We start from the raw sequence: 23,845 nt of genomic DNA on the forward strand, positions 1-23,845 counted from the left end.
TGGTGATACAGAAGGCGAGGAATGTGTCAGACAAGCACATCTCTGATCTTCACAGCAGCCGTACGAGGACATGGCCACGGGTGACTTGACCTGAGTGAAGTCACTTCCAGTCGGCTACAAATTAGAGGATAAGTGGGTGAGTGAGATTAAAATCTTAGCGTGCCCCCTCAGTGAGGAAGAAGGGAGTGCTCGCAGAGAGACAAACGGCAAGCGTTGCATTTCCTGCTTCTTCCTGTGGGCCCCAGTCCACATCTTCCTCTTTACAGTTGGAGATGTAGCGCGAAAGCAACGGCAACATCTCAACGTTCTCATCACGCAACCACAAAAGGCCAAGTTGTTTTTAATATCGCTCCAGTGTCAGACTTCAGGACGTGCATTTCTAGAAGTTTAATCTGTTTTTTTTGGCTCGCATTCATGGTTTTCAGTCCATGTCGGGCATTATTTTCACGGCTGGATCAGGGACGCAGCATGCAAGAAAAAGTAAAAATCGGAAAGTCCCATCACTAAGTGATGTGGGGACAAGCCCGAAACACATTCCAGCATGGACGTCTTCACGGTTTATTAAACAAGATGAAAACTTTAGAAAGAGGTGAAACTATGACAGCCGTGATTGGTTTCTTGATTGAACCAGGGCTAACAAAAAATAGCAAGTCGACTCTATGGGATTTATAGCTGTATGTATAACAGTCCAACGGATAAAGGTTGACAGACCCGTCCCATCTCCAGGCCCAGCAGCAGCTGCTTCAACGGGCCGAGTGAGGCTCTTGGAGTCTAAGCACTGACTTTTAGGATCCAAATTACAAAATGCAAAAGGACAAAAGTAATCATTTATTTTTTGAAGGAGGATCCACGAATGGAAACAAACAGAAATCCATATTTCACGCATTCAGGTTTACTACTCTAGTGACTATATTATAATAGTAATAATACAAATCTAACTGTGGAAGCCCATTTTCACCAGTAACTCATAATATTACATTTTAGATAAAGGGTTGTTTCCACCCAGAATTTCGTTTATTTGGTAAATAATTTTAGTATATTCTGCTGATGCAGACATATGACACAGTCTCGTTCAGACACAGTCTTTTGGCAGATCCATCCATCAATTATCTGTCAGCCCTTATCCTGTTCAGGGCTGTGAGTGGCTGTCATCGGGTGAGAGGTGGGGTCGACCATGGACAGGCCTCCAGGCTCAAAGTGACCCCCCCCCCCCCCCCTCAAAAGCACGGGGGGAAACATGCACACTCCACAGTCCACAGACACAACAGCAGTTTTTAGGGAAGCACAGTGCCTTTTAATCTGCTCGGGCAGATTGGAGCAGATTAACACACACAGTCATCTGTACTGGAAGCAGCGCATAGCAGCTATTGTAAAAAGTGACCTGTCAGCAGTAATGAGACACAGAGAGCAGTTTATTCTTCCTGATGTCTCTATCACATTCATACCCCCCCCCCCCCCCCCAAGTGTGTCAATTTGTTATTCACTGACATCACTTCCCTCCCAACAGCAACAAACGGCCGGGTTGTTAGGAGAGTCCACTGGACGAGAGGAGAAGGAGGGTGGATGTTTGACTCAAGCCAATGGAATCCATGATATACTGTACCGGGCTTTGTGCTGGGTAGGGGAAAACCGACTACATCATCTCTGCTAAGCTTTTGTTTACTCCGGCCTGAAGAACATCTCCTTTGTTTTGCTTTCTCGTCCTGATGCGTCTGCTCTCTCTTTCATCAATAGGTGTGAGCGGTTAATGAGCCGCGGGGCTGAGTCACGGAGGTGGGTCCGGAGTCACACTGGATGACCCACCGTAATGTGGCACGCAGAGCAACGAGGCGCTTTTCTCCTGGAGCCTGTAAAGTGTTGTTTAAAGGCGGAGGTTGCGATGGTGCAGTCCAGAGACCTCACAATCCAACTGTAATACTGAAAACATTTACGGAGTGGAAAATCTAATCAAGCGGATCATTTTGCAAACTGAGATCTGTGCCTTTATTTATTCTATTATTTTTTTGGTTCCCTGAAACTGCTTTTGTAAAAAGCTCCAGGCGGTTCAGGTTGTTCCTGCATCCCAAATCGTTGGGAAACAGATGATCCATGTGTGAAGGACTGACAACTGAGTGGGCCTCAGAAAACATTAGATGAAACTGAACTGAACTGTTAAATTATGACTCGTTCACAGAGATACAGATATATCAACGTTTCTACCAGAGCTCCGTTAATAATGTCGAGCCTCTGGGTCCATTTTCGAACTTCATAGCCCGGGTTTGGCAAACTTTTAAGGTATGACATCACTGTCTTAGTCTGGATGGAGCCAGTACGCAGAGAGAAAGGTGTGGTTACAGATTCACCAAGCTTAACGTAGATGTGGTTTGAGAGGCTCAGTGTCTTTATCAGGAAGGCTGATCACACTGGCCAAAGGTGCAGCTGGTCCTAAGGGCCTTTATCAAAGACCCCCCAACAAGGCTGATAAAAGAGGGAACTAGTTCTGCTTTGTCACTTATCTCACCCCCAACGTCGGTGTAAGTCTCGTCCGGGTAGCTTCTTCAGCCTGCCACAACTCGGTAGAAAAACCCCAAAGTTGACCTCCGTATTCATTTCCAACAAAGACTAGTTGAATCACTACGATGCTACAATCGTCACCACTGCAACACTTCGTACCCGTCAGTTTCAATTTCATCATCCGCGCTTCCATGGTTATCCCAATCAAAAGGGGTCACAAGCTGTGACCTAGACAGATCAAACCTTCTCATCCTCTGTCCTAAAGATAAAACTGCTCTGCTAATTCAGGTCCTGGGGGTGTTGCTCTTCCTCTCTGCCCATTGAATCCTGATCCATCTATGCATGTATTTGTTTTACAAATGAAAAGTTTTGTCACACTAACTAAGCTGTCATCAAATGTGCTACGTTCACACACAGTTCACCCTGGGGAGGTGCTCCTAGCAACATATCAGATATCCTGCGGTGATGTTTTTTTTGATGATGCTATGGTAACACAAGTCGTGGTGAACTTCCTCAATCCTGTTGACTTTAGGAGCGAGACAGATCCCACACTCATGCTTTAAAACATGAGGTGCACATGACAGTTCCCTGCTATTGTCTGCCTGTTTCCAGGAGCGACCACACAGCACTCCTGTAACGGTGAGTGTGTGAAAGCCAAGTGGCAGGCGTGGACACATAACCCGGTGAAAAGTATCAGCGTGGGAGTGAAGGATGGAGACGGTGATCAAACAGAGTGGCTACAGATAAGAGGGAACAGCTGAATCATGTTGAAATTATGACTGTTTATATGAAAATGACTGGAAGGGAGCAGAAAGAGTGGAGTTTGGGTGGAGGGGAAATACAGTCAAGAGGGGCAGCTGATGTTTGGAAGCTTCGCTGATTGAAAACAGAAGGCGCAGCTTGGTGTGGACCTGGCAACGTGGTAAATACAATTAGCTATTATCTGTGAACATGAGCAGTGACTCACAAAAACAACAGGCATCCCTGAGTCGCCCCCACCCTGAGGGACGGAACGGCGGAGACGCACTTTCCCTGTCGGCTTAATCTGCTGTTGTGTCTCTGCTCATCTCTTGTCTGCTCACACCCACTGATGTATTGACTCAGGTGTGTGTATGCACGAGGAAACCTCTCGATGATTCATCGTTCGGGATGACCTCAGGAAGCTTCGCCCTCGCCCACCTTGGCGTGGGGGGGGGTTGTCCGTGTCTTCGGGTCGTTGCAGGAGCAGTTTGATGTGACCTCAGAGAGGAAGCCTAGGGGAAGTCTGGGAGATCCTGGCACGCCTGGCTGAATACGAGATGACCTCCAGGTGTCACGGCGAGCCCCTTCCTTCATCCTCTTCCTCCTCCTACAGAGCCTGGTCTGTTGGCAGTGGAGCTGGCGATGCATTTCCTGTTGTAGGGTTACTATATGCTTCTCGTGGTTTGGAGATGGACGTCAAACTGAACAACTGGGTTTCCAGTCAAGTGTAGCTCAAACCTTAAATCTCTTTCAAGGTGATCAGCAAAAGAAAATGCGAATGAACGCGTTTCCATCCACAACCATCGGGCCCCGTGTTCACTGTAGGAGCTGATTTGTTACGATTTGCTATGTTGGTGCAGAAGGAGAAGCTGCAACAAGATGAAGTAAAGAAGAAAACATTTGGTTCACGTGTGATTTTAAGAATGGTTACAATAATGGATGTTTAAATCTGAATTACGATTTATTCCATTGCACGTTGTTGCATTTTGCTTTTATCAATGTTTCAGCCGAGGGTCAACACTTTAGGTTATTATACACAAATTGCAAATGCACATAAAAGCTGAAAGTTGGACAACTAATGTCCCCACATGCACTCGAGCAGACAAAGCCGCTCCCTCCCTTCCTTTAGTGAAAAGTGACATCCACAGTGCAACCGCATTACACGGTTAGATCCCACTGTGGAACGTCTTCCCCCGTTCCGGCTGTCAGCGCGAGTCCTATAGGGATGAACGTCTTGTTTGGACAGTGACGTAAGATGGAGATACGGGAGGAAGAAGGGAGGCCGGGGATCAGAGAGGAAGCAGCAGAGGGGGGAGGATGTAGGAGCACAGAGGGGGATGCTGACAGAATGGGGGAGTGACGTGTGTTCACACACATTTAAACAAAAAAAAAAGCTGAGCAAAAAGTTTGGTTTTGTTTGTTTTGCTTCGTCTTTGGCAGCTGTGTTTTCCCTTGCAGACTGTTTGTGGTTGTGTAGCTTTTATCTCACATTCTGAGCCATGATTGGGTCTCGGGATCAACCCTGATCAACTGAGTGGACTCGTTCAGTTGGCACCAAATTTGGCTCATTATTTTTGGGGATCCTCGGATTATCCCTTAAAGTTTACCAAACAGCCTAAATGCCCCTCTGACCAATTACAGAGGCTCAGGTGTTTCTGCTTGACTCATATGTTTAGTAGCTACCTGAAGAACCTGAAGGCCTGGGCTTGTGCAGATGCACAGCTGCCTGCATCCGTCTGCCTGCACGCAGAGAATCCACAGGAATTTAGGATGAGACACCTTTATGTACGAAGCGTGAGTTTCACATGCATCCTATAGGGGCTGTTTTCCTCTCGCGTGTCAATGTCTCACGAGGCAGAGCACCATCAATGCCTCAACAGTCAGGAAGTCACTGTGAAATAAATAATGTGTCGCAATGCAAGAGGCTCCGCTGGCAGCTGCGGAGGTGTCGCTGTCATTTGACGCCGTCGCCCTTACGTGCACAGCTTTGGTAGCGTGATCCCCGTTCACCCCGACTCTCCCACACTCTGCAGCCCACAGCTGAAACAGGATCTGCATAATGGTTTGGAATATCCCTGTTTGGGCTGATCATCGCTCTAATTTTCTTTTCTGTGTGTAGTTTTGATAAAACCACTGGCTGGTGTGATGTGACGGGAGAGGAGAGTGGGGTGTAAACACTGGAGTTGCTATGGAGGTGGCAGTTTCGAGTGAGGAGAAGGAGTGTGTGTGTGTGTGTGTGTGTGTGTGTGTGTTACAGCAGACTTGGAGTGACCTTCTTACCACAGAGGATGTGGGAGTGAGGGGAGAGAGAAAAATCTCTGCTCTTCATGCTGTGAGTCTTATACGCAGATAAAAGAGGCCGGTGGAAAAATCCAGGTTCAGTTCTCCTCAGCGCCCCTCTGCAGAAATCTCGATGAGGCACGTTATCGACACTGTGCCCACCATCCACGCCATCAGATACTTATGCCAGGCAGCAGCTTGCCCGTTTCCTCATATTTGGCTTCTCTAATTTATGCATCTCTACCCTTATGGTTTGAAAACAAGCTGAATCCAGTGGAATCCTGCTGGTTTCGCTTTGAAGCTGAAATAGCCATGGGCAGGACCAGACTGACCGGACCCGGCTCACTGTGACTCCACAGTCTGTCTGTGAACCCTGAACCTTCAACCTTGACCCGCATCGAGGGGACGGGGATAAACTGCCGAGGTCGGAGTTGGTGGATGAGTGTGAGGTTGCAGAGTTCGAGCCTGCAACATGGTTAACTAGGAATGCTCTTAAAAACCAGAGATAATCAGTTGCTCGCAACAAAGCACGATTTGGCCAGCGGCAGAAGTAAACTCCCTATCTCAGGTTTTATCTTTGCATGCAGTTATGTTGAGGCACTTATAGCGTTTCCCTCTCATTCATGCTTCACAATGTTTTTCCTAGTGTTCTTCAGCTACAGGGCTTTTGGCTGTCTGTCATCATCTGAAAGAGCATCGTGTTCCACTCTCTGGCTGGCTGCATGTAGCCAAACACAGGGACGTGGAGATCATCCAAACGCTCCCTCACATATCTGTGCTCGTACGTGCACGCTCCAGAACCAACCCAATGTGAACAAAACCCCACACCAACCCACGCTACCCTGAACGCTGCCTCTGCTCTTTCTTGCTGAGGGCAGAGGAAACCCACAGCTAAACGTAGGTTCTCGCGGTGCGTTCACGGCCCCTGACCGGGAGAGGAGCGCTGCATCGTACCACATCCAGAGCTGATGCCCAAAGAACAGGCCACGGAAAGCCCAGTGCAGGGGGTCGCTGGAGCTGGGACGGGAGTTCACGAGGTGTCCTGGGAAAGATAAGATCTACGGGCTCGCTGTGAAGCTACATCAGGAGAAAGTTCAGGCTCCAGTCCTTGTGCTACGTTTCAAGAGCAAAACATCAACAGAGGCAGTGCTGCACAAAGGCTGTAAAAACGAGAGCAGCGCTACGGAGGGCGTGTGGTTATACTACAACATAACTGAAATGGTGTGTGGTTTTATGAAGTTAGAAAGCTGGTAATGATGGAGTATTAAATGATTGTAGCGCCAGAAGGTTTGATGGTTTGATGGTGTGTGGGTGTGTGGGTGGTGGGTGGTGGGGGGAGGGGGGGGGGGGCGCACATATAAAAAGCTAGCTTTCTCCCATGAACTCCTCTGGCACCTAGAAACTCACTTGGATTTCGCAAACTCACCCAAGCTTCTAGTACCACCCCTCCTTTCTATTGTCACTGCTTCTGCCTAAAATAACTCCTGCTCCTAAAAGAGGCTCGTTTTCTGCTGGGTTTTCAAATACTGCACTGTTGTTCTGCTGGCAGTGGGAAACATTCTGGCCTAACAGGAGCCGCTGCCATGTTTAGATGCAGCAACAGCCGCGATGCGACCGCCGGACCGCCTGTGGACGCTCAGCCCTAATGAGGTGGTCCGGCGGCACCATGTGACAGTACCTTGTTGTGCATGTTTTTGGGAGAACGTAGGTGTACTTGGATTATAATAGACGAGAATTAATAGCATCACCTTGTTTTAGTTTTGACTTTTTTTTAGGGATGAAGCTGTGGCACGTAGCGCGAGCGACTTCGCCACACAAGCCCATGCAGCTCTCACTTGCAGCTGCATTCATTAATATTTGGATATCAACAATGATTCAAATGATTGTGTGCAATGCAATGACTGCGGCTCATATTGAAAAACCCAACACGTCTTTCAACTCGCTGTTTCGGTTTGACAGGCCAAAGTTTGATTATTTTGGTTCGCGCCCGTCAACTTTATTTTCCAGTTGCAAGTGATGCAAGCCTTCCTGGGAGCCATTTTCAGAGGAAAACTGCGGTGAAATGCAGCTTCCGCTCTTGAAGAATGGAGGTGAGAGGAAATGACGTGTGTGTGCTGATGTAATAAGGCTTGTTAGGGATATTTGTGGCCAGACATATATACGCACACGGCGCGTGAGTCACTATGATGAAATGTTTTCTGGTTCTTTACTTGCTGTAATAGTGGAAATCCAGGTTTGTTGTAATCACTTTTCTGCATTTTTGACAGGGAATCTGAAAACCATTTATCACACATGCTGTGACGGCTGGGTCGGATTTTAGAACGTACAAGTTTCATTGATTCTTTGACTGGGTCGAATTTTCAAAGAGAGCGCGTTTTTCATCTCTTCCTGAACAATTGCAGAGAAAGTGTTAATGCGGAAAATATTAGCTCGATAAGTGTTTGGAGCGTCTGCGTGTGGAGGCTCCAGTCGGCAGCTGGTTAGCATGAAGAGCGGAAGCGGCTACGCTGGTGTGTCGAGACCTTTGCACCTTTTCCTTGTCGTTTTTCTCGTATCTGCATACGCTTGTGTCGCCTCTCTTGGTTGTAATGATAGTAATCATTTTGTGTGTGTCCTCGTGTGCTTTTTTGTGGATGTTGTGATTCTCTCTGCATTTGCTTTCCAAGGTAATTCTGCATTTCCTCGTGGTTGCAGGGCTCCAGTGACCCCACTTGAGCCCTTTCCCTTATGCAAGAATCTGTCCATAGTTTCTGCTGGCAAAGTGGAAGGAGCAAAGTCTTTATTCCATAAAAATGTTTTTAGAAGCATTAAAATGCTCCTGGAAGGTGTTTCTGCTCGTCCCTCTTCTTTTCCTTTCAGCTGTTCCCTTTCAGGTGTAGCCCCAACAAATCATGTGCCTCCATCTAACTCTGTCCTCTGCATACTCTTCTCTCACACCAACTAACTTCATGTCCTCTCTCACTACATCCATAAATCTCCTCTTTGCTCTTCCTCTAGACCTCCTGCCTGGCAGCTCCAACCTCAGCATCCTTCTACCGATATATTCACAATGTCTTCTCTGAACATGTCCAAACCACCTCAATCTGGCCTCTCTGACTTTATCTCTAAAACATCTAACATGAGCTGTCCCTCTGATGTCCTCATTCCTGATCCTGTCCATCCTCGTCACTCCCAAAGAGAACCTCAACATCTTAAGCTCTGCTACCTCCAGCTCTGCCTCCTGTCTTTTCTTCAGTGCCACTGTCTTTAAGCCGAACAACATCTCTGGTCTCACCACCTTCTTCAACACCTTTCCTTTCATTCTCGCTGATGCTCTTTTATCACACAACACACCTGACACTTTTCTCCACCCGTTCCAACCTGCACTTCACCTCTTTTCCACACTCACCGTTGCTCTGACCCGTTCTTCACCTCTGCTCCCTGTAACCTCACCATCTCATTCACACACATGTATTCTGTCTTACATGTATTCTGTCCTAAGCTTCATTCCAGTTTTCCAGAGCAGACCTCCATCTCTCTAGAACACCTCCAGCTTGTCCACTGCCTGTAATTAAGATGTCCTCTGCAGCTGAGCTCACCTCACAATCGGGTTAGAGACATGCAGCAAAGGTCCACGGGGCCACGACTCCAATGGATGTTGCACTTATGTGGTACACGTCCGTATTGGACCCATTTTTATGCTAATATAAGCTACCTGTGTACTGCATGGCAGTAGCTGTATTTTAGTTTTCATGGACATCAGAGTGTCGTGTGTGAGCTAACTTTTACGTAAAACTCAGAATGTGGTACTTACTGTATCATCACGATCTGGTATCTGTGTTGCTCCAATAGGGGCCTTCATAAACCTCTGGGACTCTTGGCTGTAAAAACAATTGAGTAATTCAAAGCTTGTAAAGACAAATCTCCCAGTGCATCTGCAGGAGCTACATGCATGAATTTAACATGCATTCATTCAAAAGAAACAAGGAGCAGTTTCCTTCCTTGTCCAGCTGCTGCATTATTCAGGGGTGGGAGGCCTGCTGGAGGACAATTCCAACTAAAAGGACAATTGGGGTGAATAACACTTTCCAGATATTATTCTGATTGGATTGTCATAACCACAGACTCATTTCCAGGTTAAAACAGAAGTGTGCATCAGACAGCAAGTCATGTTAGTCAGTGGCGTCAAAGTGAATCCAGAGTTCCAGCAGTGAGCAACAGCATTTAAAGCCGCTTACTCCCTTTGTGGTGAATGTGCATTTTTATACCTCAGAAATATGGTTTTTGGCAGCTGTTGTCCCAAAGTGCCACTGACTGTGCAGCTCTAATGAGCCGCGCTTCTGTAAACAACATATGATGAACAACATGAGCAAACTATGACAATTATGTGACAAGCTGCCATGGAAACCAAGCGTTATTGCACAATATTGAGATGCACGTTTCTACGTTGTTCTTAAAATTTCCTTCGCCTCCTAAAAGCTGCTTCTGTAGAACCTTCTGCAAAATGTTCAGTGTATGACACGTACAGTATGTGTGCACATACATTTTGTGTTATTGTGACTGTTGAGGGACCAATCACGCCGCACATGTCACTGAAACTCGAACCCTCGTGACACAGACTGGAGCATTAGAGGTGAATTTTACTAATGAGACACTTTATTAGTCATTATTTTTTTAATGTTTGAAAATGATTTCATGTACATAACATTTGCGTATTTGTGTATTTGTTTGTCTGGGTTTGAAGTTGAATTATTTCCCTCCCTGATTTCTTCTGCGCTGCGTTCCCACTGTGACGTCACCAGGGGTGTGGATCAAGCGGCGGATCTGGGCCATAAAGGCCCCGCTTTACCTGTCCGGGTCTCGTCGCGCTGTATCTATCTGAGCGCCGGAGGATCCCTGTGATTGGCTGCAAAGGGAGAGCGAGCTCTTTCAGCCCACCCACCGTTCATTATAGGGGCAGTCTTGCGGACTCGGTTTGCTTATTTTGCATTGAGTCTGGGACCTGGCCCCGGGCTGAACGGCACACAGCGAGCGAGCAGCATGGCAGCTACCCACAGTGAGTACAGAGGCTACCTGCGGAACTCCGTGGACATCGAGGCAGGGCAGCACCGCTTCCACCACCAGGCGCAGAGCTCTGAGTCCACCTACCGGCCGCTACTATTTGGGACTCTCGCTGTTATGGGACTGCTTCAGGTTGCTTCAAGCGTGGCGATCTTGTTACACCTGACGGGTTACCTGCAAGAGGTAGGCTCCTTGTGATCCCGTGCGCTTTGGCCTGTGTGTGTGTGTGTGCTTTTTCCAGCGCGCGGGGACACGCTGTGCGGGTCACCCAGCGCGCGCACGGCGCGTGTGTAGCTCCGGCCAGCCTCTGGTTTGTGTGTGTAAATATTTATCTCCACATATTGTAAACAGTTCTTTAGTCGGAGTTCGTGTTTGCGTAACTTTACAGCGCCATAAAGTGCGCGATAAGCTTCCCGGCTCTGTGTTCGAGAGGCGGCGTGTTGCTCCTAGAAGTACACGTCTCCGAAGTGTAGAAGGTTTTATCTCTTCGAGCACAAAGGGAGAGAGAACCGCTGCTGCAGTTTGTGTGCGCCAGCGTCTCTTTGAAGGTGAAAACGCTCCAACTGATAGATAGCATCTCCACAAGCCCTGATGAAAATTTACACCGACGTGACTTATGTCGTTTTGACAGGGCTTCAAAAGCCCCGTGAATCTGTTTTGGGTGTGATAAGATCTCAGAGTCCCGGGTCGGGGCTCGGCAGCAAACACAAATGTCAGTCTTGTTTGCAAAATACAGATGTTTTCACTTGAGGCTGCAGTATTTCATGCGCGTGTTTACACGCCATCGAGAAGTTATGTTTGTAATGTATATGTGTCACAAGCTGTAAAGCGTTGAGCAGAAGCAGAGCAGTTTGTCGAGGAGCTGTGGAGGCAAAACCGTCTGGCAAGGAAGTCGGAGGAAGCCTGGATGTTTTAATTTGCTCTCCACACACACCTCTGTGCTCACGGCTCTCTGTCAGGTAGCGTCCGCCTGCATGCAGGCCGTGTGTGCACACACACCGAAAACCTTTACAGACATGATTATGGCGGATTTGGACTTGAATGAGGTGTTATGTTTCAGCAACACACACACACACACACACACACACACACAGCATCCTCACTCCTGTCAGGATGCTGGTAACGTTCACCTGGGAAGCATCGCTGTCTCCCATTTGTTTCTTAATTTTTACCCCCCTCTTTCTCCCTCTCTCTGCCTCGCTCGCTCCTTTCTCTGGCTCGTCTCTGTGCATAAACACAGTGCGGTGTGGTAGTAGCGAGTTATGTGCTGGATGGGAACCAAAAAAAAAAAAAGGGGGGGGGGGGGGGGGGTAGAAAAAGAAATGCGGCGAGGGAGAGGGGTAAAAACCACCAGAGAGGAGATCAGAGGGATATAGAGACACGTTACATGTCATGGCTGTTGTATTACACGTGTGTGACAGGAGGGATGCAGGTTCAGCAGCAGTTCCAAAAGATGCTTCCAGTGCGAGTGATGGGAGACAAATGCAGTAAAAAGTTTACCTGAAGACAGTGCGAGGCGTTAAAATCACTTCTCCACGGTTTCAGCTTTTGTTTTAGCACAGACACAAAGGTTTTATGCTGCTGTATGATGAGCTCTGACTGCTTCCTTTTTATCTTCAGTCTCAGAGATGGACTTTGTCCCGCATCCCTACTTGTTGATTAAGCGTCGGGCCAATATCAGTTCATGCCCAGTGTGAACAGGAGAGAAAGCTCCGTGCGGGCACCTTACGGGAATCTACCCTTCAACCGTCAGCAGTTTGTCTGCATTCGGTGACAGCAGCATGTGGTAGCACTTTCAGCGTGAGTCAGTAGTTGTGTGCGGATTGGAGTTTTGGCTCCGGGCCGTCGTCTCGCCCTCGACACCTGTAGAACTTCCTGGAGATGGAGCTGAGCGCTGGAAACCGCTCAGCGTTGAGCCTGTGTTGGAATGTGCTCAGCGGAGCAGGTTTTTTTTTTTAAATGGTGCTCTTATTTCTACACAGGGGCTTTTGGCATGCATGGAAACTTTGTGGTCTTTTCTTTTTTTTAAATGTATATATACTCACACACACACACACACACACACACACACACACAGAGAGAAGCAGAGATAACAACCCTGTACAAGAAAACCGGTCCCAGTGAGAATTCGTGTCCAGATCACTGTGACTTTTTCCTGCTGCCTGTGGTGGAATGCTGAGTGACACGTGAAAAATAACCTAACCTCCCACTCTGTCTCTCTCTCTTTCACACACACAAACATCCAAACTGAACTGCTTCTTGTCTTCCTGTAAGTTTGCTAAAATATTCCTCCCACCCACACCTGTCGGGGGAACAATCTCCTAACACACTGCTCATTAGAGATAGCTCATCTGTGGTGTTTTGTTACGCTGACGCCTCTAACCTCAGCCCCTCTCTTTCTGTCTCCAGGTAGATTTGTCCGCGGCCCCACATCGGCCCATTGAGGTGAGTTTGCACGCTTGTTGAGCGCGGTAAACGGAGCAGCACGCTCTTTGGTTGGAATACAGTCCACTCGTATAGGAGTTGATCTTTAACAGGTTTACTTCCTGCTTTCGACACCTGTAGTATTTGAATTCAAACATTCCAACAATTCAATTCAAACTGATTCCTGCTTCACCAGCGTGACGTCTTTGGACTTTGATTTGCTCTGATCCGTCCTGAAAACCTCACTAAAGACAACGGGGAGGGAACAGAGCCAGAATTTCTGTCTCAGCGGCCAGCGCTGATCTGTTTGAAATGTTTTGAAGCACACCAGGTGTTTCCCCCCCGTCACTGCAGAGGGGGAAGTACAGTGCGTGCATTAACGGGGTTATGCTTTCAACAGAGAACAGTTAAAGCACCAAAAAAAAAAAAAAAAATTAAGATAATCATCTGCAAGTTTGTTCTGACTGCAGTCACAATTTTCCCATGGGTGTGTTTCCAGCATGTACCACGCTTCTGTAAAGCAAGCACTAAAACCCTAGGTGGTCACACAGGCTGGAGAGAGGTCAGACCACAGCAGGAAAAACACCTTTCTGCCCGTTTGTTTTTCTTTTTCTTTTTTATTGTTATAGTGGATCAAACATCTTGTCAAATTTTTCCCACAACTTTGATTAATCGTGTACTGGCTCGGTGCACAGAAAGTAGTTTACTGCAGCAGTTATTAGTGAGTCACTCGTTGGCGTCAGTGGTTGCAGAGTGTTCCTTCGACGATCAGCAGTAACATCAGGGAGTTGTAAAATAGGAATTCTTAATTGTTGAAGTCATGTTTTTTTTTTTTTTTTCCCCCTAATCCGTTTTTGGAAGTTGCCGCCTGTTTTTTGGCACGAGTTTCACTGAGCAGAGTCCATCCAGGAAGTAGAATAACAGAGAATGAAAGCACTGCTTTGCCTCACTAGTGTTTGGTTTCTCGTAATGCTTTTATTTCCTTTGAAATGATGTGTTTGTGTTTGCCCTGGGTATCCCTGGTGGAGCACTTACACAAACCACCCAGCCCGTCTTGGACCGAGGAGCTCATTCTGTCATCAGCCCTCGGCCGTTTCCCACGAAACGCAGGTAGACGTGCTGGGAGTTTTATGAGGTGACGGGGTGACAGGCCCACTCGGCCCAGTCTGTGTTGTGTCAGAGTCGGTGCTGTGTGCTGTCTGCAGACGTCCCAGGGGCTTTGCAGCGGTAGGCGTCCTCAGTGGACAGCTGTCAGCTCTCTTTGGATGTGAGGCAGGATGTGCAGCCCGGGGCCTTACAGTGCACCGAGCCGGGGCTGTGGTCAGTGGGGTCACAGGGAGTGGTGAGAACACGGCACCGTGAATCAGAATGTTTACAGTGTGTGTGGAGATCTGCACAACTGCGTAAAAGAAAGGAGCTGCGACTGCAGCATGAAGCACAAAGACACAATCTGCTTTGGTGGCCAAGCTTTGAGTGAGAGGACTTTTGTTGCAGGGTGTTGAATGATGTGTGCGGTGTGCAGTTTAAGGCCTGTACCAAGCGTGTGCAAGTCAGACGTCAAAATTGGTTCTTAAATGGTTCTTCAGAAGCCTGCACGGTTCTTTGAAAATCCATGCAGGCTTAAAGAACCCTTTTTTGTTGGTCAGTGGTTCTTTGGCTTCTACAAATGGTTCTTTGATGAAGTAAAGGTTCTTCATTCTTAGGTATTTGAGTTATTCGATGGTGGACAATGGCATGAACATTCATCGAACGTTTAATACCTAAAAGTGGAATTTAACGCTGAGATTGAAAAGACTCCCAGCAACACTTGCAAAAGGTCAAAAAACTGACACTGTTATTAGACCAACACTCGTTGGCATGTTGTCTGTATTAGACTATGTTACATCAATCTGCAAGTGTTGTTGGCAGTTTTCTTAACATCAATGAATCAGATTGTCTCGGAAGTTGTTCTTTCAAATTTAACACAGAGTCTTCAAATATCCAAACTCAAGCACACACACCACTGCACACATGCAGAATTACACACACACATACTTGCTTTTATTACTGTATCATAACTAGTACTTGCCTAACTCTAACCCAAAAGCAACTATTCACTGTGAGGGTTGTGGCTCTGACACATCAGCTGTCGGCCAAATAACCACGTACATTTAGTAAAGCGCTGCAGTTAACTTCAATTTTGAGGAATTTCTATTTCAATTTCTCCATCGTTGGCTTCAAGGCTAGTTTGTGCTCCTTACAATCTGATAAGTGATACATAATATAGTATAATCATAAAACTCATCAAAATCCTTGGAAATTCATAGGCCACCCAGCAGTATTTAAAGTAATTCATCAGCTTATCTCCTTCATTACCAGCTGCAACATTAATGAATCAATAATGTTGTTCCAATAAAATAACATTCATTTATGTGATGTCTAATGTCACAAAAGTAGTTTGAGCTAACAATATTGTACTTTTACTGTAGTAGCATTTTGAATGCAGGACTTTTCCTTATAGTATTTATATACTGTGGTATTGCTACTTTTACTAAAGTAAATGATCTGAGTCCATCTCCAGCCACTAATTCATTATGGAGTGTGATGCCATAGAGCGTGAGGGATTACGTCATACCTGGGGTGCGCACGTGAATAAAAAGAGGTGCGCACACGCAGAAAGTCCGCGAGCTACGAGAACTTTCTTCCAGATTAAACTTCTTGGCGATAGCAGTTATCGTCATCGGTATTTGTACTGCGTTGTTACCACTGGTCGTCTTCATCTCTGGATTCCGAGATAGAAAAGGTAAAGTATTTTCACACAAACGTTTTTACGTGTTGTTGCTTGTTAGCGTTAATGTAACTGTACGTTTCCTGTAGTGTTAGCTGCTACATGCTGCCTGTAGTTTTAGCTAAAGCTGAAGCTTCTTTTGTAATAACTATATATCAAAGACTGTCGCCGTGTTATAGGCGTCCTGTTGTCAATATTAGGGAATTTTTTTTCCATCAGTAACGCTACTACAGAGAACGCCGCCGCGTTGTTTTCATTCAGGTGACTTATGAAAAAATTCAGTAGAACAGGTTTTGAATACTGCAATACAGCAATACAGCAATTCATTGCCTACAGCAGAGTGCGTGTTCTTTCTGGAATAATACAAGTATTACAAGTATTACAAGTATTTTGAATAGATGAGATTGATTGGTTGTTATAGATGAGATTGATTGGTTGTTAACCCTGGTCCTGTCTTCTAGTTTCTGATTGACATAAATAATCCAAATTCAATAAAATGAATAGCATAATTGTATTAATCACTGTGATGACTAGGAATTTATTTGCCTAAAGCCTTTGCACAGCATTCGGGTCAACAAACACAAAGGCAGTAAGTGATTGAGTCTTTTTTGAGTTTAATAACTGATGTTTGTGTATCTTTAAATTTTTGCCATTATTTTGCTACTGCATGATGTTATGGTAGAATCCTAATATGTCATTTTTATTTTAGGCTCTTGAAGAGGCATCAACGTTGCCTAAAATGGCTGCGGACAAAACAGTCATCAGAGGATTCAGTAAGCTGGCAAACAGGCTTGTGTCCATAGCACCAGTGAACTCAAACGTCTCTGTCTACAGTCAGTTGACAACAGCACACATGTCAATAATGTCCTAGCGTGTTTTTTCAGCTTCATCCCAAATGCCACTTTCTAAGGCTCTGACAGGAACATCTGATAGGAAACGTCTTTTAATTTGTCAGGCCCAAAGCCTCTTAATCATGATCTCTAACAGGAAGTTGACAGGTTAACATTAAGCTTTTGGATTTGCTTTCCCAGATTCTTGACTTTAAACCTTTTGAAATAATGCTGACCATGCATAAAAATCAGCTGTGTGCCAACAAAAGAAGAGTTATCAAATATCTAACCAGAGTTAGTACCACAAGCGTGGTTATGGCTACATATTAAACATGTTTGTTGTATAACTCATCTTCATAGCATAAAATAAACTCTTCAGAGAAATAATTTAAATCCTAATGTTGTCATGACAGTCATGCACATGACGAGTGTATAAAAACTTTCATTCACAACCGTGTAAAGGCTCTTCTCCTGCCCTGTGATCTCTACATTGGTTCATTTTTAGGTCAGATGGTGAACACAGCGATACTTTTCTTGCCTTCTCTTTTTAAAGGGACTGTTTGCCATCTGTTTTTCATTAATTCATTTCTATGGTTTTATTTATTTATTATTAAATAATATGATTTCTAGAAAATTTAATTCTATTGAGCTATGAGTGTGATTTGTCATTTATTAAGATCCACTCAGCCCAGTTCCCACAATTGTCCTGAGCACCAATGATGCCAAGCCCCGTAATGACTGCACTGAGGTCAATGTCCAGATGGATGGACACAAAATGATATTGGACAGTGGGGAACTTAACATTACTCTGGCTCTGAGTATTGAGTTGTCCGTTTACTATGTCTACAATGTTGCCTGTCCAGGTCCGCTGAGAAATACTTTTTGGAAGTATTTGTTATGAAGCTTGAAACTTTGACTACAACTGCACCATAGCTGTGCAAAGAGTGGCAAATGCACTTAATGTGTCCCAGTGCCAGGAAATTGTAAGAAGAGACTTTCATTGTCCTAAAATTGACCAACATTGAACAATAATTCAAACATGAAAGTCTTGATACAGAAAAGCTGTGATGAATAGTTAACTGATTGGTCAGTCAATCGTTAGATAATTATTCTGCAACTGTTTTAATTTTCATATTAAAGTTGATGTTGTTTAAATTGGCATGTAAAATGAAATTTTATATTTTGCTGTTTCTTAAACTGTTTTGTTTAAAAAAACAAAAAGATATTTGTGGAGGCCACATTAGGTTCCAGGATGTATTTTTAAATAACGGAATGTTTTATTAACTACATTGTTAATTTATTCATTGTTTAAAGGTGCTAGATAGATAAACCTAAAATATAATTCTTGGTTGTTTTAGAACTAAATACGTTTTATATTATACTCATGAGGTCTTACATTTTTTGTATGTGGTACATTTTTAAATATGTACATAAAGGGTTTGCATATAAATGTTCTGTCATGTTTTTCTGTGAATTTACGAATTCCCTGTATAAGACAGCTGATGTAACTTCTCACGTTTAATTAAAAACTGTAGCTTGAACTCGGACTGCCAATATGTTAATAGCTGTGCTGAGGGTGGAAATGGTTTTATTGGTTCTGCGTATGCTAAGTGTGGTCAGTAAACTACTAGAACCATCAACGTTCTTGTACTTATTTTACCCGACACGTCAATTCATGATATGTTTTATTTTGAAAGATTTCTTAAAATTGGTTCTTTAAAAAAGCATTTTTAGAAAAGTTTGTTAAGCAACCATATAAAGTGCCTTAAAGAACCTGTCTTTGGTAGTTCTTTGAGGCACCTTTAGGGGTTCTTTGAACCATCTTCTGAAAGGTTCTTAATGGTGCCTCATAGAACGATTGTTGGATGGTTCTTTGAGGCAACTTTGAGGGTTCTTCAGTGAACCACTGACAAAAATGGTTCTTCAAAGAACCATCTTCTAAAAGGTTCTGTGTGGAACCAAAAATGGTTCTTCTATGGCATCAGTCTCGAGAACTATTTTTGGTTCCAGTTAGCGCCTTTATTTTTCTGTGTGTACCTGAATGTTCCGTGCGTTTCAAGCCCTCGGTTGTCACTGTGTCGCATTCTGATTCCAGATCACAGTGTAGACCAGGAAGTTTCCAAGTTGCTTCTGCTCTGTTTAAATAATCTTTTCTTTCTGGTTAAAGAGCTATGACGTGGTCTCACCACAAATCAGGATAGATCCCACAGTGCAGGCGCGCATTCACAATTACTTTGTAGCCTTGGCAAGCTGTTGTTTACTCCTGTCTCATTCCAAGACGCTGCGCTAAAAACATGTTTGTGCAGCAAATTGTTTTTGGAGACAGACGGTGCTAATCTTAGTTTGAGAGCCGAGAAAATGAGTCTGGACTCGGGTTGTAAATAAATACTTCACAGTAATATTAGCACAGCGCAGGTGCGGCCTTACAAAATCACGTCGGTGGGGGGTGGGGGGTGGGGGTCTGGCTGTAGTCGACCTTATTTGGCAGCAGTGTTGGAGCACTGTGTGTGTGCATGACGTTCTGTCCCACGTTGGCTCAGAGTTAGGATGAGGTGATGATGCCAAGATACCTGAGATCATTTGCACAGATGGAAACTATAAAAGAAGTCAAAACACCTTCAGGATATAATGAATTCTAATGGGGTTGAATATGAATATTTCTTCACTTACTTAAGCAAACATAAATAAAAGCTCCATTTAATAGCCACTTGTTCCGTGCTAATTTCATTAACGGATGCGTCTCGAATTGAGCCCTTACGTAAAACGCCAAGAGTGTGAGATCCAGCAGCAGGTAGAAAAGCGGGTACAGCAGAGGAACAAACCAAAGCAATCACGCCTGATAGTGTAATACTGTGCCAGATGTGCGACAGAGTTGGCAGCTTCCTTTCGGTAACTGTTTACTTGCTTGGAAACCATGTTTTCCCTGACAGTGCTCTGTCTCCGATTGTGGATGCATGGCCTTGAATAGAATCAGGACTCAGGGCTGAATTCGGTCCAGGTACTGTTTGTGCCAAATCTGTGAGAAGGGCCGTCTGAAAGGTTACACTCAGCAGGAGTGTCTGTCGCCACCTCGGGCCCCAAATACAACCACGGTTGTAATAAGAAGTTAGTAGACTAGACAAAGAGGCCATGCAGTCCGTGTACACTTATTCACTTTGTGTCGTCACATGTGCCCACCCACACAAGTTCCACACAAGCAGACTGTTGTTCAAAGAGACAGCAGAACAACTCAGCTGTAAAGAGAAAAAAAATTGGACAAGCAATATTTTTACCTTGCATCTGACATCAGTGTTTGTTTAATGAGCTTCCCCTTGTTGTCCACAGGATGTGCAGACAGAGCCGGTGCTGAACGCCCTGAGAGACACCCGGAAAAACAGGAGATGCAAGAACCCAAAGGAGAGTCTGCCCTCAGCTCATCTGCCGATCAAAGCCCATCAGGAGTATTCTAAGAGTGAGTCCAGTTCTATCAACGGGGCCTGTCAGTCTCGTTTTTTCTAAGCAGTTAGCTTTGGAATACAGTCGACATGTCTGACACGACCAGTTTACTCATTACTCAGAGCTGCAATAACTGATGTTTTTAGCCATTTGGGGACAGTAGACACAATGTTGACATGATATTATGTCCAAAAACCTCCTGCATGATTGTTGTATTGTTGGATTGGCCCAGCAACATGAAAACAGGAAGAACTCTACACACGTGCTGTACGATGTTAGTCAAAGTGTATCTTCACCTTCTTCTTCTTTAGCACTCACCTGCACGTGAGCTCGCACGCTTTCAACTCTTTTAGATGATACAGTGAATTTGTCACTTTTCACATCCAGCATTCACAGAGCAACATAAGTCGTTTAGGGGCATGTGTAATGAAGTAAAGTTTAACATTCCCTCTCTTCTAGCTCTGTTTCAGATCTCAGCCAATTCCTGTAGAATAATCGTGCTCTTTAGGTCCTCGACGTTTACCAGCTTGTCTCTAGTCGTGTCTTTCTGCCACTTGCTGATGAGCAGTTGTTTCTCTTTTCTCTTTCACTATGAAAAAACAAAATAATTCCCTTTTGAATGGCGCAACCTGTAGTTTGAACTAAGAATGGACTTTACAACAGAGAAGTATTTGTTAGGTTTGTCATGAACCAATAAAGATAGATTTTCTAATGTGTGCTGCTGTCGTTACCGTGCAGAAGGGGAGCCAAGAGCCATCATAATCGACTGGGATGAGACCCGTGGACACCACTACAAAATGGGCTATCAAAAGGGGAAACTTCTGGTGAAAGAGTCGGGGTTCTACTACGTGTACGCCAAGACCTGCTTCCGCTATTATAATTACGGTTCTCCGGAGGCAGGTCGACAGGAGGACAGCAGCCAGGCCGGGACCCCGCCAGTAGACGTTAGCAACACCCAACTCATCCAGTACGTCTACCATGAGAGCATCAAACAGAACAGTAAGGCGGCTGTGCTGATGAAGACGGGCAGCACCATGCGCTGGAACAACACGACTTATAACATGTACTGCGCCCAGCAGGGCCGAGGCGTCCGGCTGGAGGACGGAGACACCTTGTTTGTCAATGTGTCCAATTCTTGGATGCTAGACCCAGAGGGAGAAGGGACGTATTTTGGGGCCATAAAGTTGGGTAACTGAAATTTAAACACGTGGGGAGCGGACATGCTACTGAACATTTGATATGCCAAAGAACCACTGTTATTGATTTATAATGTTGATTTGTCCAAAAAAAAGTGTTTTTGTTTTTGTTTTTTTCTTGTACACGTGTTGTTTTTTGATTTGCTCATCACCAAGTAACTTAGGAGCCCTGTATGAGAGGAAAAACATAATGGACAAGGTGTCACCTGGCCCCATTTAACCGAAAAACGAACTCTCATTTGAAATAGCACTGGATTTTTCTTTCATTTTTACAGTTTTTATTGGAAAATTCTCAGTACACTTCTCTTCAGATTACAACATTCAGACATGTAACAGGAAGAAAGGATTTATCAGTGTTTTTGAAACATGTCCAGAGAGACCACTGTAGCTGATGGAGCGAGGGTGTTTTGCAAGTGTGAATAGGGCAGGAAGTAACTCAACAGCCGAACTAAAGAGAAGCTGCTAGACCAGGGGTCTCAAACTCAAATTACCTGGGAGTCTGGGTGCGACTGGGCCACATTAAGTATTCCAGCCGGGGGTCAATTCTCTCACAAATTGCCCAAGCTTGTCTGCTTTTCCACTCACCACCCTGAACTTGCAGTGCAAGTCTGTCAATGAGCTCCATTTGAAGCACGGGGGGGGGGGGGGGGCATCTTGCACATTAAGGAAGAAGGGGTTTTATGATGACATGAAGCTCATAACATTTGTAGATGGTAGAAAGTACCAGAATAGCGAGGGCAAAAAAACCGACTGCTACAGGGCTGTTGATTATCAGCTGGGACAGTGGGACAACATTATTTATTTATTCTATAAAACAATGGGATGCAGCCATGGAGGCATATTCACTGGCTTTTATTTTCTATAATAACCCCATGGATTCAGCGGTACGTCCTAGCCAACACTGATGTTCCATTGACTATATAACCGAGGCGGGTAAGAACCCGATGAGGCTCCAGCCTGACTCCGAAGCGGGACGGCGGGCGGGAGTTGGCCCCACTGGAGGTCCACGCCCCTCGGTGACATCATCAACGGAACATTGGTGTTGGTCGTTAATTTGCAGATTCTTTCCTGATAACAAATCGTCCGGTCGGTGGCGATTATATCGCCATCAACTTTCAAACAAATCAGCCCTTTTCAAATGATGGAAAACAAAATACAATCCACATGACGCCGAATCCAACGCTGGTAACATTGACTTTGTCCAGCTCGAAGTCAAACATGCTCATTTCAAACAAAGTAACAAGTAGTAATTCTACGAGGGTGATGTGATGTCACTAGGGCCACGCCCCCAGGAGCTATATATGCCTCTGTGATTGGTAGGTTTGTTCAGCTCCAGCTTAGACAAAAAAGGAACCTTCCGCACCCAACGCGCTAGACTGCCATTCATATAAAACTCGCGGGCCACACTAACGTTAAACTTTCATATTGTCCTGCGGGCCACAAAATATGGTCTCGTGGGCCACTATTGGCCCCCGGGCCGCACGTTTGAGATCCCTGTGCTACACGGTGATTCTGCTTCCCACTGAGGCACAAATGGTTTGACATGGTTTTAAAAGACAGTACATGTTCCAAAAAGTCTTCAGTTGTCCAGTTTTCTGTCTCTTATGAAACCTAACAAGTGGCCTGTTAATAAGGAGGAAGTGACGAGGAAGTGAAGAGTTTGTTATGTTTATATTTTAAAGTATTTTATAGTATACAGATAGCAGGACTCTCTGTATACTATAAAATACAGGAAAAATCATCTCTCTTCTTCTTTAACTAGAGGAACCAAGTGGACTTTGGTTCTTCTTTTAACTTAAATTTTGAAATAGTTTTTCATTTGGCTCCTCAGTGAGGTAAATGAGGAATATGCACTAAATATTTATTTATAAAGATCATGTATGTTAGTGTCATATGTGAGCTATGTGTGACATATCTCACATAACATAACGCACCACTTAGACGAAATAGTAGACACGCTTTTTGTAATTAAAACAGAGGGGCTTCATTTTTAAATTCCATATTTATGTATCTAAATTTTGACAATTGCCTATCCAAAAGCGATATGGATGTCTTGTTCTTTCTAGACGATTGTAGCATACCTGTCTTCATCTGATTTTTCATGCAGTGTTCTTTTTATTTATGTGTATGTTTTAATAAAAAAAACTACTTTTGTAACAGTGTTTCATGTCGCACTGAGGTGTGTTAAGCTGTAACCTGATGAGCAGGGCCACCCTGACTGGATGTGCAATTAGATCATCTCCACAATCTCTGGAAAGTTTAACACCCTCGTGGCCAAAGTGTGAAGTCGCACCTTTCCTTTACCCCCACCCCCCTCCCCCCCCCGTGAGAGCGGCCAACCAGCTCCTTACAGAGAAAACCGCCCACTGCTGCAGACAGTTTGGAGCACGGCACAGAGCGACCTGCAGAATAAAGGAGAGACAGGCTGCCTGAGGTGGGAGTAATGATGACCATGTCACTGCCTCACTGTGTAAAGCCGCTTCGATCGCTGTGGCGGTGGGTCTCCCATGAAGCCCGAAGCCAGACAATTCCTCTATTGTCTGCACTTGGGCGTTCACCAGCATATAACCAGAGAAAGGCTGGGGTTCACACGTTTGCGTGGTGTGGACCTCACACGACTCTCCAGCTCTTTGTTAGCG

At 45.1% G+C, this 23,845-nt stretch overlaps 1 protein-coding gene across 2 annotated transcripts; it reads left to right on the forward strand.

Annotated features, from left to right (window-relative positions):
• The first annotated feature begins 10,288 nt into the window (after window positions 1-10,288).
• On the forward strand, window positions 10,289-23,368 carry tnfsf11 (TNF superfamily member 11). Of its 2 annotated transcripts, XM_067514961.1 has the most exons (4): window positions 10,293-10,737; window positions 12,964-12,999; window positions 19,900-20,026; window positions 20,749-23,368. In XM_067514961.1, exons 1-4 carry the CDS (start codon window positions 10,534-10,536, stop codon window positions 21,204-21,206), a joined length of 825 nt encoding a protein of 274 aa, XP_067371062.1. In that variant the 5' UTR covers window positions 10,293-10,533; the 3' UTR covers window positions 21,207-23,368. The 2 variants fall into 2 exon arrangements, with proteins under 2 accessions (XP_067371063.1, XP_067371062.1); XM_067514962.1 differs by lacking the exon at window positions 12,964-12,999 and having other exon boundaries at window positions 10,289-10,737.
• Window positions 23,369-23,845: the final 477 nt, after the last annotated feature.

The sequence above is a fragment of the Channa argus genome, chromosome 9, assembly GCF_033026475.1.
Source record: "Channa argus isolate prfri chromosome 9, Channa argus male v1.0, whole genome shotgun sequence".
Taxonomy (NCBI): Eukaryota; Metazoa; Chordata; class Actinopteri; order Anabantiformes; family Channidae; genus Channa; species Channa argus.

Excerpts from the sequence above, each read along its gene's own strand:
- tnfsf11 (XM_067514961.1), top strand. The coding sequence starts at position 10,534 with ATGGCAGCTACCCACAGTGAGTACAGAGGCTACCTGCGGAACTCCGTG. Across the intron at positions 10,738-12,963 it reads TGACGGGTTACCTGCAAGAG|GTAGATTTGTCCGCGGCCCC; the intron begins GTAGGCTCCTTG and ends TTCTGTCTCCAG. Across the intron at positions 20,027-20,748 it reads CCATCAGGAGTATTCTAAGA|AAGGGGAGCCAAGAGCCATC; the intron begins GTGAGTCCAGTT and ends GTTACCGTGCAG.